Source organism: Lagenorhynchus albirostris, chromosome 6 (genome assembly GCF_949774975.1).
Source record: "Lagenorhynchus albirostris chromosome 6, mLagAlb1.1, whole genome shotgun sequence".
In the NCBI taxonomy this organism is placed as follows: Eukaryota; Metazoa; Chordata; class Mammalia; order Artiodactyla; family Delphinidae; genus Lagenorhynchus; species Lagenorhynchus albirostris.
The window spans coordinates 60,413,544-60,427,696 of NC_083100.1; the positions used below are offsets into that span (position 1 = coordinate 60,413,544).

General features: G+C 35.8%; 1 protein-coding gene across 1 annotated transcript in view; it reads right to left on the reverse strand.

The window, feature by feature from the left end:
• METAP1D (methionyl aminopeptidase type 1D, mitochondrial) overlaps positions 1 to 14,153 on the reverse strand; it is a 78,978-nt gene that overhangs the window by 4,095 nt on the left and 60,730 nt on the right. Inside the window, 5 exon segments of the mRNA XM_060152646.1 lie at positions 5,857 to 6,020; positions 9,287 to 9,329; positions 9,882 to 10,030; positions 11,433 to 11,582; positions 13,370 to 13,527. Of these exon segments, the coding sequence (XP_060008629.1) occupies positions 5,857 to 6,020; positions 9,287 to 9,329; positions 9,882 to 10,030; positions 11,433 to 11,582; positions 13,370 to 13,527 (664 nt within the window).

Genomic DNA, 14,153 nt, shown 5'->3' on the forward strand with positions numbered 1-14,153 from the left:
TCATGTGAATGAAGGGCAAAGTGCCTTAACCCTAACCATAATAATGGATTGCGATTTACAGGCCCACTGTTTAAATTCTTAACAAAACCAAAGTTCTTAGATTCCAAACTAGATGTTCCAACAGCCCTTTGGTTTAGTTTAACATGAACTCAAAGGTGTTTAGCCAGCATCTATATGAGCATTCCTGTCAATATATTTTTCTGTATACATTTTTAACCTTCATCTCCAGACCTGTAAAATGTCTTCACTTAGGCCAGGATGTCACTATAAATAGCAGGTGGGAAGCCTCTCATTCAGATTTAATTTCCATGTAACAGTGCAGAAATAGCTGAGCTATGCATGTGTAGAGAGGAATGGTAACTGAATGCTTTTATCTCTTAAGTTGTTCTTTATGGTTATACTTATTTCTGTGTGTCTTTGCACTTTGGACAGGAGGTATTACAACTTTTCCAAGATGTTCCTATTTGTACCACACAATTTCTGAATAGAAACTCAGGATGGAGAGTGGATAGAGGGAGGAAGAGAGATTATTTAGTAAGATAAACTGATCTAGTATTTTTTTTTTACAAGAATGGGTTCTATCTAAACCTGTAAATTATGTTATCTATGTCCCAAAAAACCTCAGTAATTCTAAGAAGATTCATTATAAACTGTTTTATTTTCTTTTCTTAAAAAAACCAAACTAGTTTTTTGTTGTTGTTTTTGTTTTAAGGCTCTAACTGATTGGCAGGCATCACAGCTACGTCATAAATGTGTGTTACAATGGCAATCTTCATTTTAATTTCCGATGAGAGGAGAGGAAGAAAGCCCACTCTGAAAAAACACCTGGGGTCCCTCCCCCCTCCCCCATGCCTCTCATTCCTCTTCATAAAAGAAGCTGTGCAATTACTAGGTGGCTAAAGATATCTGAGTGCATTCTACTGCCTGGATCCTGTACAATTTACTGCCTGGATCCTGCTGGAACTTCTGGTATTAGGAGGATCATAGAATGTATGTGCCATGGATGCAAAGGTCAGAGGATTTCACAGCTGTGTGGGAAGAGGAAAAGAACAGGACAAATTTCCCTCAGTTCCTTGGTTGAGCACCCATCTCAGTGCTTGATTCTCACGAACTAAGTAAACACGCCTGTCTGCTTTTTAGGGTATTCTCCTTTTGGATTGGTAGTTCGCTTTTTAACGCATACTTCCTGGGACTGAATGGAAGAAAATCTCATTAATATTTCTAATTACTGTTGAAAAGCATACCCCTTCTACTATTCTACTATATACTGTTCTTCTATTTTGGAATATAAGGGAAGCACAAGATTATGTACCTGATTCTAGGGTTTAAATCTAACTTTGTGGAGGTAATCCAAGCAAGTTGTAGTAGCAAATTCCACTCTAACATGGAATCAAGTGGCTAGGATCCCTAGCTGTGGCATGGGAAAGTGGAGCACACGTGCTTCTCGTGACTGGTGTGTTGGGGGAAATGGAAGCTGTTGGGTGGGCAGGGGTGCCCAAGAAGTACACAACTGCTCCCCAACACCAGCCATCGAGGGTCATGACCCGTTTCTGAGCATGAGGGTCTTCCTGCCTTGGACATTTCACAGATGAAATCTGCCTTCTTTTTGTTAAAATCTACCAAAAGAACGCTCCTGGTATTAGCTCTTCTGTTCTGATTTTCTCTAATTAAAAATTTTCTAAGACAGCCACTCACCTGAGCCTGAGTACATCTATGATGTGAAGCCCTTCAGATGAGGGCTTCAGATGAGGAGAGGAGGAAGGAGATGTATAAAAGTAGTTTATGAACTCACCTGAAAATTATACTGTATTATTACAGTTCATGTTTCAGGTACGGTTTAGAGTTGAAAGAAAAATCTCTCTAAAGGAATTTCATCTTGTGATCATTTTCTTAATTTAATTCCCTTTCATGAGATAGTTTTCCTCAATTGAAGTTTTGTCTAGATAAATTAAAATCCTTGATACACTTAAACTACATTTTATGACTAAAAATACATTCCCCAAGAGGGCAGAGGAGTATTATATTTAAGTACATACTCTTCTAAAGAAATAAAAATGCACATGAAAATTGTTTTATTACCATTTTCTCATGAACTCTATAAACAGCACTGATTTCCAAATGGTCACATCTCTAATTAAAGGATCTCAAATGGCACCTGACTTTCTAAGTTATGGAATTTTACTTTACTCTTTCCAGATTTTTATTTTAAGCAGTAGTTTTGAATGCAGGAATGCACAAATTCAAGGATTCCCTTTAATGACAAGGAATGTTTAAGTACAATTAGTAATATTTTTGAAAGCCAACAACTGTTTTCTAAAAGAGTGGTACATTTTTTTGTTTCAAACTGGATCACAAATTACTGTATTTTTCTTACAATAGTGCTGAACTTTTATTTGAGGTTTTCTGTTTCTGAAAAGCAGACATGATGGATGGAAATAAAAGATAATTTATTGCAATGCTTACTTTCATGTGCAGAGAGAAGCAGTGTAATTGTAATTTACAGTAGCTGTCAAGAAAAATCCATCACAGATGACATTAAAATGACTTATTTTGCCTGAGCCACTTATTGTTTAAATGTGCATAATCTAATAGAAAGAGATTTTTAAAAATCTGCTTTATATTCTTCTAAATTAATATCAAAACATATACTTATGAATTAAACATTAAAAACCATTCATTGATACTTTCATCATGACATTTACAAGTATAAGTTTAAATTATTTTTGATTGAGCTGTCACATATTTGTGATGCATGAATCTACACATTCACAATATCTTCATATGTACAGCTCATATCATCTAGAGGTAATTACAAAAATACAAATTTAGAAATATTTTAAAGCAAATGCAAGTCCAGTGAGTATAATAACACTGTAACCTAAAGATCACTAGCTATCCCTCACGAAGCAGAAGGGCACACAGAGAACTCTTTTCATTAAAGTCTTTTTAGCCAATACTTCTTCAGAGATACCATCCTATCCTTTAGGTTTCAGAAAATTTCAAAATTTCCTATAAAGATCACCAGGTTTTGGGTGACATAATACTACTGAAAGATGCTTGAATGTTCTTTTCATGGTGTATCAGAGGGAGGCTATGCAAAAGATGGTGAGTATCTTAAAATAAACGAGGCTGAGTTGAAAGATGTTTGTCAACTTTCGGTCTGTAATGATTCCGAGTATTTTTGGCTTAAAGGTGGAGACTGTTTGTTTATTTACTCCCTTGAGATTTTGCCTGAATGAGAAAAGGTGAAATAATAGATGTCCAGAAACATTGCCTTAACACATCAGAACAAACATTTGTTAGAAGTGGGGCCAGTTTCCTCCTCAGTGGCAGACGTAGACCATCTAAATAATGAAATGCATTAGGGTAAAGGAAAAAGTTCATTGTCTGTTATTTTTCACATAGTTTCGTAAGTGCAGTCGTCGGGACTGATCTGGTTTTCAAAGGAGCTTGTACATGCAAATTCATCCTCTGCGAAAACTGACCTTTGTATCCAGATAGCTAAAATCCAATGTCACTTTCAATTTTACTCTTCTTCTTCTTCTTTTTTTTATGTAGCTAGAATTAATGTAGTGAATATGTAATGAAATGCATTATCCTGCACGGAGATTTATCAGATTTTCCGACTGAATGCTATGCTTTGCTAGTACTAGCTGGAGTTCACCTGCATGTTGGTGTGGCGTGTGGCTCTTTTTTGTAAAGAGTTAAGTCGTACACAAAAAAAGGGAACAAAGGTCAGCACCCAGCCGCCACTTGAATGTGAGATTTTTCTTTTTATTCCCCTTGATGTATACTAGGCTCTGTGTTATTAGTCTTAATGATGGAAAATTGTAGTGTTGATACAAATCTTTTTTTCAAAGTAGTAGGCGGGAGCTCCATTTGTTAGTAAGTTTTTTTGTGACTAAAAGCCACGGACAGTACATTTATGTAGCAGTAAAAGGCCTAGATGCTCTTTCCATAGCAGAGCTAATTATTCCTACTGTGACCTTACTGATCTAGCCTGTTCCTAGTACATCTCATCTGCACGCCTGTTCCTCTGTGTAGATGGTGTCAGAGAATATGAAAAACCCTATAATGAAACCATTTTCATGATGGAGAAAGGCTACTGGAGTTGCACTTGCTACAAAGAGGCTCAATTATATGAGTAATTGTGATAATTTTCTACATTCATAGCCTTCAATGGGGAAAAAAGAATGAGAGCCACAAAGGAAAATTACTTTAACAAGAAAGTACAGAGAGTAAAAATGGAAGAAGAGACAAAAAAGGGGAAAAAATAACCAGAAAAAAAGTTTAAAAAATAGATCTGGAGGGAGGAATAGCGAGACAGGGAGAACAACAGAAATGCTCAAAAGCCCATGTGCAGCTGTGTTGCACAATTAAATTGAATTTTTTTTTCTGCAGTTGATGAATGTGACTACTGCAAATGTGCCTCTGTAGTTAGCTATCATTTGTTGTTCCGTGACAGGAAAAGGATAATTACCTCTCAGAGAGAATCAAAGGCTGACATGCCCTTTAGACACAGCCATGAATGCAGAGCTCGATAGAATGCTTGAATAAGAATCTAGTGTTCTCTGCCCCCTTCTACTGAAGAATAAATTTTGTTAAAATGCAAGAGCACCACCAGTAAATTTGTTGAACCCTAGGTGTTCAAAAATATGAGGTACATCTATCGACTCATCCCATTTGCAAAAATAAAACTGCATTTTGAATTCATTTCTATTATATTCATGGACAGTAAGATAGTGAGATATGCATTAAATTTCTTTTCTCAGTAGGGGTCTGATTCAACATTTCCTATGAAAGAACAGAGAGACACTATCCTTTTTTCCCAGGCTAGTTAGCCTATAATTTAAAACTGTCAAAAACACAATTTTGTTCAAAGTCTTCAATAAAAGCTTCTCGCATATAACCCAAAGAGATTTTACTAAAGTTTGATTCAGACACTGAATCACTGTTACAATATTTTTAAAGCCATAAATGCATTTAACTTATATTTTACTGCCTTTTTTCTTAGTGTTTGAAGGCTTGCAAAGAAAAAAGGCAGCATCTTTTCAAGGTGACTAAGCCTTCCATCCTTCAGACAAATGGGAAGTATTCAGTGGTTCATATTAATGAGAACAGTACTTTAAAAGGTACTGATGTGATCATCTTTAACAAAATATGTTACTGTTAAATGAAAACACATATTCTGTATGTCTACTTCAAAACAGTTATGGGGAAGAAAAAGAGATCTAAAGTAGGTAACGGATTACAAAGAAAAGTCTTGAATTCGGAAAATACACATACTCTCAAAAAGCAAGCATAGAAGCCTGTGTGGAAAGTAAACAATGGTTTATAGGAAAAACGAACCAGACCAAAAAAAAAAAAGATCACCTTTTCCGGGTGTTTGTTAATCCACCAATTTGAAAGGTAAGGCTTGCTTGAACTAATAATGCTTTTTATCTTTCTATCACAGGAATATGTTTCACTTCATGCCTTTATAAAATCTAGCTTTTCTCCTGTCTCACTGTCCAAGAGTTGGGATACTTACCCCTTCTTAGTTACTCCTTCCACGTTTGGTGTGATTTTGAATATAGGAACACTACAGACCAACATGTCAAGCTAAAAGTAAAGTGGTCACATAAATATTGCTTGCCGGTTCTATAAGTTTCTTTGCTGACCCGATATAATTCACTTTAAAAAAATTTTTTTTTTTTAAACTCAGGGAACAACACAGCAGCCTGGCAGTTCACATACTGATATCAGACTGAAATGATGGTTCTGAATAGTAAAACATGTCATCAACTTTATACCAAGCCACCAATAACCTTTGTACCATTTGCCAACCCTCCCTTTACTTGTCAGTGTAAGGCTTACCTGATTGTGTTTCCAATTACAGAGAAGGGAGCCCCCGCTCTGCAAGCAGCAATTGCTTCGTCTCTACACCTCCTGGCAACCTCCACTAACTTTTTACCACATTCATCCACATTGCCCACCAAAAATGTTTCAGAGGTGTCTCCATGGTAGCCATTGTAGTAAACCTAAACACAGGCAGAAATTTAAAAATATGTCCTTGTTTAAAAATCTACTCTCCTAAAGTCTACATTGCATTCATTTATGTATTTAGTAGATTCATGTGTTTCACCCTTCCAGAATTACTGTCAAGTTTACCTACAAAAAAAGAAGAAATAGCCTTACAGAAATTACGAAGAGGAAGACACGCAATGATATTGCAAGATTTTAAAATAAATTTGTGACTAGTATGGCTATTTCAGCATTAGGATTAGCAATGTTCTTTAACATTTTGAGTCCTCATTTTATTTCTGAGACAAAATTATATATGCAGAAATAGTGACCAAAGACACTGACCCACAATTACTACAATAGGTTTAGAGAATCCAGAAGTATTTAACACAGTGAAAAGTTTCTTCAGTGTCATAAAGATACTTATCTTTTATTTACCAGTCCCACACTTGGAAGTGATAGATAATGGCAAAAAGAAATAAGATAGACATGTTGGTGTTATAACAGACAGAAGGAGAATTCAGTTCCAAGAACTGAAGTGGCTCAATATCGGAATGAAAAATGTTATAGAAGAATCCTGTCTGGAAGTGGAATCTTAATCAAATGTTCCAGATAGCAGAATGTTAACAGAAAACACTATACATGGATTTTTAAAGAATCAGAATGTAACAAAACAGGCTTAAGAATAAAATTACAGAAAATAGCATTTTATCTGTCTTCAATGACTCAGAAGGCCCTGTAGGATCTTGAAAGACACCAGATTCATTATAAAAATCAATAATTACCAAACACTGTAATAACTATAGAAGTCAGAGGAGACTGGTTGAATATTGATCCTTTGATATAGCATGGAATTTGCTATTTTGCATAAACTTGTCCTATGTAATTATTTTTCACATTTCTCTTTCTCATCAAATAGAATGCAAAACTGTAATAAAAAAGAGATTTATCTGAGCTTTCTGCTTTAATACCAAATTAATATGTATACTCTTCTGCTTAAAAAATATACTCTTGTATCCTCTGTGAGGGAGGCAGGAGAAGTCTTTATTTTATCCTCACTTTAAAAGTCAGGAAACTGAGGCACAGACAAGTAACTTGTCTAAGGTTAGTGGCAGAATACAGAGGTAGAACCAGGTTAATATGATGGATTATTGGCTTCTAATCAAGTGTTTTCGCTACTACATCAAATTACCTTAATTACCTTGCAATAAAACAATGTTTTATATATTTATTCCCATTTGTAATCCAAGAGAGTACAAGTTTTGATTTGATACACAAGTATATAACATTTACTAATAAAGAGTAATTATTAAAACAAAATTGTAACTCTGAATGTTTGTATAGTTGCTATTTAAGTAAAAATGTATTTTAAAAAATGTTTATTTGCCTTTTCATATTACTTTTTGCTAGCCTGTAAAATGACTACTTGAAAGATTCAATATATATGAAATAATACTTTTGAAAGTCTGTGGCAGTTATCTATAATTGCTGTTTTTACCCACAAACTATTCTTATTTTATACTTCATTTATTTAACAAATATTTATTGAGCAACTAATATGGGTATCACGTTATCTTTTTTTAAACATTTAACTTTCAAGGGGGAAAGAAGTTATTTTCTTGTGATATATACTAATGTAAACAATTACAAAATGCAATGAGTATTTTCTGATAAAAGTATAGGATCTAATAATGGAGTCTTTCACTTAATAAAATATTCATAAGAAATATAATTTAAGATACTGACCTGTATGTTTTCTTGGTCCCTTCACATTTCTAGACACTTGAAAATATTTCACTTTGACCATTTTAATGTTAAAAATGGAATTGTTTATTGAAGGTCTTCAGGAAACTTAGAAAAGGCATGGACTATTCTCTTTGGACACATTGGAAACAGGAAGGAAGAGTATGCTGATTTCATTCAAAGAAGCAATATTTTATTAGGGGGTGATTAGGTGAGATAATAAATGAAGAGCCCCCAAATCAGGTACAATCCAAAAGAAAAGTGCATCATGAAAAATACTTCATTTCAGGTACACTTCATAAAATACTTCCTTCTACATATTCTGAGTTGGAAAGATAGCAACAATATATGTAGAACAAATGTTCAAGTATTCTAAGTAGGACAAAATGATATAGGAAAGAGCATCAGCAATAAAAGAATATTTGGCTATATCCTAAGACACACTGATATGAAGAAAAAAAGCTGAATTAATTTAAACAACTAAATATTGGACTGAACTAAACTACTGGATGCCAATCTCCACCGCATTCCCACTCCCACCTAAGGTTCATGGTCTGGAGATGAAATCACTATTATTAAGAATATTTCCTCATTAATAGAAACTGTACTCCTTGAATGCTATCTCAACTAGTTCTCATCAGATGTTTAATTTATATTTATTTATTTAAAATGTATTTATTAATCATCAGATGTATAGAATTTATTTACCATCTCCATAATCCAAAGGTACTATTACAAATTTTTTTAGTAAAACGAACTGCCAAAGCACAAATAACCCAAGTCTGAGAATAGTGGAAGGCTAGGGAAATTAGAAAAGGTTAGAGCTTGTACAGTTTGAAGTTCCTGTGTTAAATTACTTGGGGCTGTTATTTAAAAGGAAGGCTGTTAACCATTTGGTGAAAACTGAAGTTCAGAGAGAAAAGCACTCTGCTTGTACGCTTTGAGTTCAAGGCTCTCTATACCAGAAATGGAATACAACGTTACCTTCAGGGATTTTAATAAATCTAAGGAACACTGCTAGCAAAAGAGTTGCTGTCCAAATAGACTGACACACACAGGCCAATGTAGCGCCTAATGACAGAGTAAGATAATGACAGGCCCCACTCAAAATCAGCAGGAAGAGGAAGATCAATCTTGGCAGAGTGAAGGAAAAATGCTGGCTTTCTTCGCGTTAGCTCATCTCATACATATCTAGCTTCAGCAGCTGCCCAGTGCTGTGGGCTCTGCATTAACTACACAGTGGATCAATAACAATTACACCTTCTCAAAAACATGACACATAGCAGGATTGGGTTGACATTTCACTTAGGCCAACATTGATCTCAGTGCATCTGATTCCAGCCCTAAATTCAAGTCAGGCCTGGGTTTACTTGGAATAAACAGAGTTAAAGACAAAAAAGGAAACCAGCTGCTTGTGTCTGGGTCTAGAAGTAAACAGCACTTCCATCGGTGCAGTTCACATTTTCAATCCACTCTTCTTCTTGTTGCTACCGGCAATTCTGAAGTTGATCAAAGACTATTTTTTATATGATTTACTCACCGTGACATCAATGTTGATAATATCTCCATCCTGAAGAGGTCGACTGAAACATAAACAGGAAAAAAAATGGTGACAGACAGATCCCAATAAAAGGAATATAAAAATAAATATCTAATGACCACTATCACAAGCCTAATGAGTTGCGGTGATAATTCTGAGTGGAGAAGGAATGAATGGAATAACTATATTTAATCTTTAATTTATGTTAGTCACATCAATTTTTACTAGAATACCTAAATGAGCATGTATTGCCACTGGTAAAAAATCTACTTATTCTCAACAAATTTACTTAATAGTTACCTTAATTTTACAAAGAGCCAAAGCAATAGTAGATGGTTAAAAATCTAAGATGGTAAAAGAAATACTTAATGCACAGCCACTTTTTTTGTATTACATATTGCTTTAACAAACATTAAATGGTGGTATTATGTCCATTTAGAAGCAAAATACTTCAAAATTGTTGCTCTACCATAATCAGCTTCAAAAGTTTGCAGGTAGGTTTCAATTAAACTATAGTGTCTTTCAACATATGTTATAGATCTTAGTTTCATGTTTTAGTTTCCAAAGGAACAATATGTTATTAAGCAATGAATACCTGTCAGGAATACCATGACAAAGCACGTTGTTTACAGAGGTACAAACAGATTTTGGAAAACCTCCATAGCCTAGAGGTGAGGGATAGGCATCATGACTGATGATTTCCTGATGAACAAGAGCATCTATCTCTTCAGTTGTCATGTCAACCTAAAATATTAAATAAAGAAATTGTGGAGCGACAGTTGAAGATACTTCCTGTATTTATTGACTATGCCTATAGCTATAGCACTTCCAGATGAGGCTGTATAAATTTACTGTGATAAACTTGTGGTACAACATTTCAATTAATTATGATTAACCTTAAAATCCTATTGTGCCTTTCTGACAACTGTTTGGGTATATGATGGTGTTATGGACTATTAGGAAATGGACATTTTAAAATCTAAGATCCTTTCAATCACTTGTGAGTCATTAAATGACATGACTCCGTTTTAGCCTGAAGGTTTAAAAAATATGTTGAGGCAATTCCTTCCTCTTCTTCAATGGTTAGTGCCCTGGGCTAACCAAAGCATATAAATTCTTAAAAGGATCTTCAATTTAGATGACAAAGCTTGAAAAGTAGGTCAAACCACACCTTTTTATCTCAGCGAAACATTACATGGGTTTTGCCATAATGGAATGGAGGTTACGGATCATCATTTAAAAAACTAAGTCTGATACATTTTGTAGAGATTCAGGTTCACTAATCTTGATTTCTTTCATGCCTAAACAAATCAATGTGTTTTCAAAAAATATTTTTCCCTTACTAGAAGGTATCCAACTGCTCCCAAACTAGAAGAAAACTGAAATCAAGTTTTGTGGGCACATGAGGACTATCTCCACAAATTCATAAATCATGAGCAAAATTCTAAAACAAAATCTTTTATTAAAAAGTATTTCTTCAAGAGTTTTCTTTATGTTATTTTATATTCACATTATGGTTAGTTGTGTTGCTATAACAAGTCTATTACACAAATGATACACTAAGTGTTTCATCTTTGAGTCTCACTTCCTAAATTCTGCCCACCTTTTGGAAACTACAGTATTTTCTTTTACGATCCTTACATAGCAGGATTCAGATTCAGTTTCAGATTATTCCAAAAGACCTAAATCTTGTAGTAAGATAGTCGTACACAATTACATTGCTGAATTACCTATAGCTTAGTGTATGTGGTCTGTCTTTCTTTGCAGAGCCAATGTAAGAAAATAAGAGACAAAGGATGAGGCAAAGCAACCCTTCAGGCACACGGAAATAATGTGGGGAATAAAAGCAGAAACTACAGGCAGGAGTAAGAGGGGAAAAGTCAAAGCCATCCACCATGGATCAACTTGGATAGGCCGACTGTGCTCCAAGTACCTCCAGAATTCTGCTACTTAACATCAAATTTGTATTTTCAATTATCTCTTGAATAAACACAGAAATAATACGATCCCTTTCCCCTATCCCAAGGCTGTACTTAATTTTAACAAATTAGATGTGTACAAAAGAAGAGTTAAAGGGAAAGGGAAAAAAGGGGAGCAGGGTTTGTTGCCCCTTATGTAAGTCTTCCGAGGCTTGGTGAGACGCCACCTTTAAACTCTTCCCGGCCAGGAGGAGGACATGGCGGGCCAGCTGACAAGCCTGACGAAGCCCTTGAATCTGATCTTCATTCTTAACTTCTATGCTGTCTCCCCAGTCGGGTACAATGCCTGTCGTCACATAGTCTGGCTTCTTTATGTGCTTGAGGAAAAAGGATTGAAAACGAAGATCAGAACCCAGTGCATGACAATGGGATCATTTTTTCGGACACAGCCTCCTGCTTCATGGAGCTCTGCCCTTCCTGCCGGAGCACCGACCTCTGAAGCCAGCACAACAGACCCTCCAGGCTGCCCCCAGTTCCTTCCCCTGCCCTTTTGAACTTAACATGGCCTGTTAGTGCTGCCTCTGGATGGTCTGTTAACCTTTCTGTGCTTTGAGTCACACTGGACTGAAGGAGACTTCTGGTCAAAACAAACAGGAGTTTTCTTCCTTCTCCAACCCCGTTAGAAGCCTATTGCCATTGATAACAAATAGCACCAAGCTTCCCAATTGCCAAATGGTTAATTAAGAGCACTTTCATCTCCTCGACACAAAGATAAATTTATGCAAAGGATAGCTCACAACACCCTCTCCCAATGAATATATGTAAAAGGCTGACTGTCAAGTTCACAGACGCCTATTACATATGCACTTCTCTTACACTTTGCAACTGTACCCAAACTAAGAAGGAACTAGAGGACAAAATGAAACAGCTCTTTCCTTTTCCTTTCTTTTTTTTTCAAGTACATAAAAAATACTTTGAACACTTCCATCATTTGTCAAAAACAAACAAACTCCCCCCTCCTCTAAAACTCAAAATGTTCAACTCTGATCACCCTTGGAGAACATTCTCCACCACTAACTTAAATCCGTGGGCAGTATTCAGAAAATAAATACTACCTTACACACAGAGCTCCTTTCAGTCCCAAGGTTTTGCACAGCTCTTTACAAACTATTTATGGCAACTGCTACATAAGTTTTGTTGAGCAGTACCCAGTAAGGCTACACAGCAGTTGGGGACAGGAAGCTGAGAGAGATAACGCTATTCAATGGACATCACAGCATCTCCGGAAGGTCTGAGGTTAGGGCTCTGCACTTTGGGAACTGCATCATGCAGGATTTAAGGGCCTTCACTTGTTCTTGTGTTCAGATGGGCCTTTCTGACACAAGTAACGCCACTGCTTGGGCTGCAGCAGCCGAGCTCGGGGAGCATCTTCTCTGCTACAGCTTTACCACCAGCACCCACAAAGCACACCCAGTCTCCCACAGCCCCGCCTCCTCTCTCTTTGCAATCTGGCCAGGTTACAACCACAGGCAGAAGGGCTGTTGGCTTGTCACTGAAATTCTAAAACAATACATTCACCTCTCTGGAGACTTCTTTTTTCTTTTCTACTAAAGAAATACCAGAAACATACTCTGGCTCTGGTGGCCTGTCTTGTCAGCCCTTGTCACAAAAATGGGCCACTCACCTTCAGGGAGTATGATATACTTAATGTGGGTTTACTGCAAAAAAAAAAAAAACCAACAAAAAAACAGAAAAAGAGGGAAAGCAGGTGACTTTTGTGACAAATCTATTATTTCTTTCACCTATTCTCGTTCTTCCTAAACGATCCCCACACTTCCTTTACATTGCATTTTAGAAAAATGGACACATTGTCTATAATCTTATCTTCATGGTAGAAATTTAATATGGAAATTTTAATGATAGAAACTTGAATTCTAAGTGAATTAAGCAGTTATAAGCTCAGTGCTTTATTTTAAAAAATGAATATTATAGAACTGCAGGATGTTAAAACTTCCCAGACCACAGTTTTAAATCACAGACCAAGTTTAAAAATTATAATTCAAACACCTCAGAAATCAAAGGTGCAAAAATATTTGATTGCTTCTGCAGTTAACCTTTATCTTGGCCGGAAAAAGCAGCAAAAAAATAATAGGCAATACAGTACCTTAGGGACTGGATGAGCTGAAGAAACTGCAGCCGGCAAAACTATACTGTGTGAAATCTCTCTTTGTCTTCGGAAAAAGAAATTTCTTCTTTGTTGACTGCTTGACTGCTTGTGTAAGTAGATATGATTGAGTGATGAAGAGAAAATCCTGTGACAACCTAGAAGCAGAAATAGACATATCTTAAGTAAAAAAAAAACTACTTAGTGCTACATTTTAAGATGTTGCATTGTTGTCTATTAGATCATTATTATAATCCTTTATTGGCTCAAAAAAGAAAAAGCCCCAAATAGAAAGGAAAGCAGTGGTATTCTGAGTTCTAGTACAATAGTAGCAAAGCATATTTATTAGCTAATAGTATGTTTACATAAATGTTTGACAATGGAAAACTCTATTCTAGTGGGTAAAAAACATATAGAAACATCTGCTAAACACCAGGTCTATAAAAAGAGCAATTTCTGCTGTGGTACCTTAAAAGCAGCCATGTCCAGGATGACCCTAGATTCAGGGCACTGTTTGGGTGGCTTTATGTTCTTTAAAGCCATTTTCCTTTCACGACTCCTGGACAAATTACCAGCTGCACTTTTTGCCCTCGATAGGATTACTACTCTGTGTTAAGTTCATGTGCAGCGAGGCATTATACTGAAATTCATTGTAATGAATGCTCGAGTCAGATAAAGACTAAATAGCAAAACTGTAGGGTGTAACCCTGAAAGAAAACGAATGTAGGGTCCTAAAGTACCCACAACAGGAATTTAGAAATATCTATCAAAATTTTAAATGCAC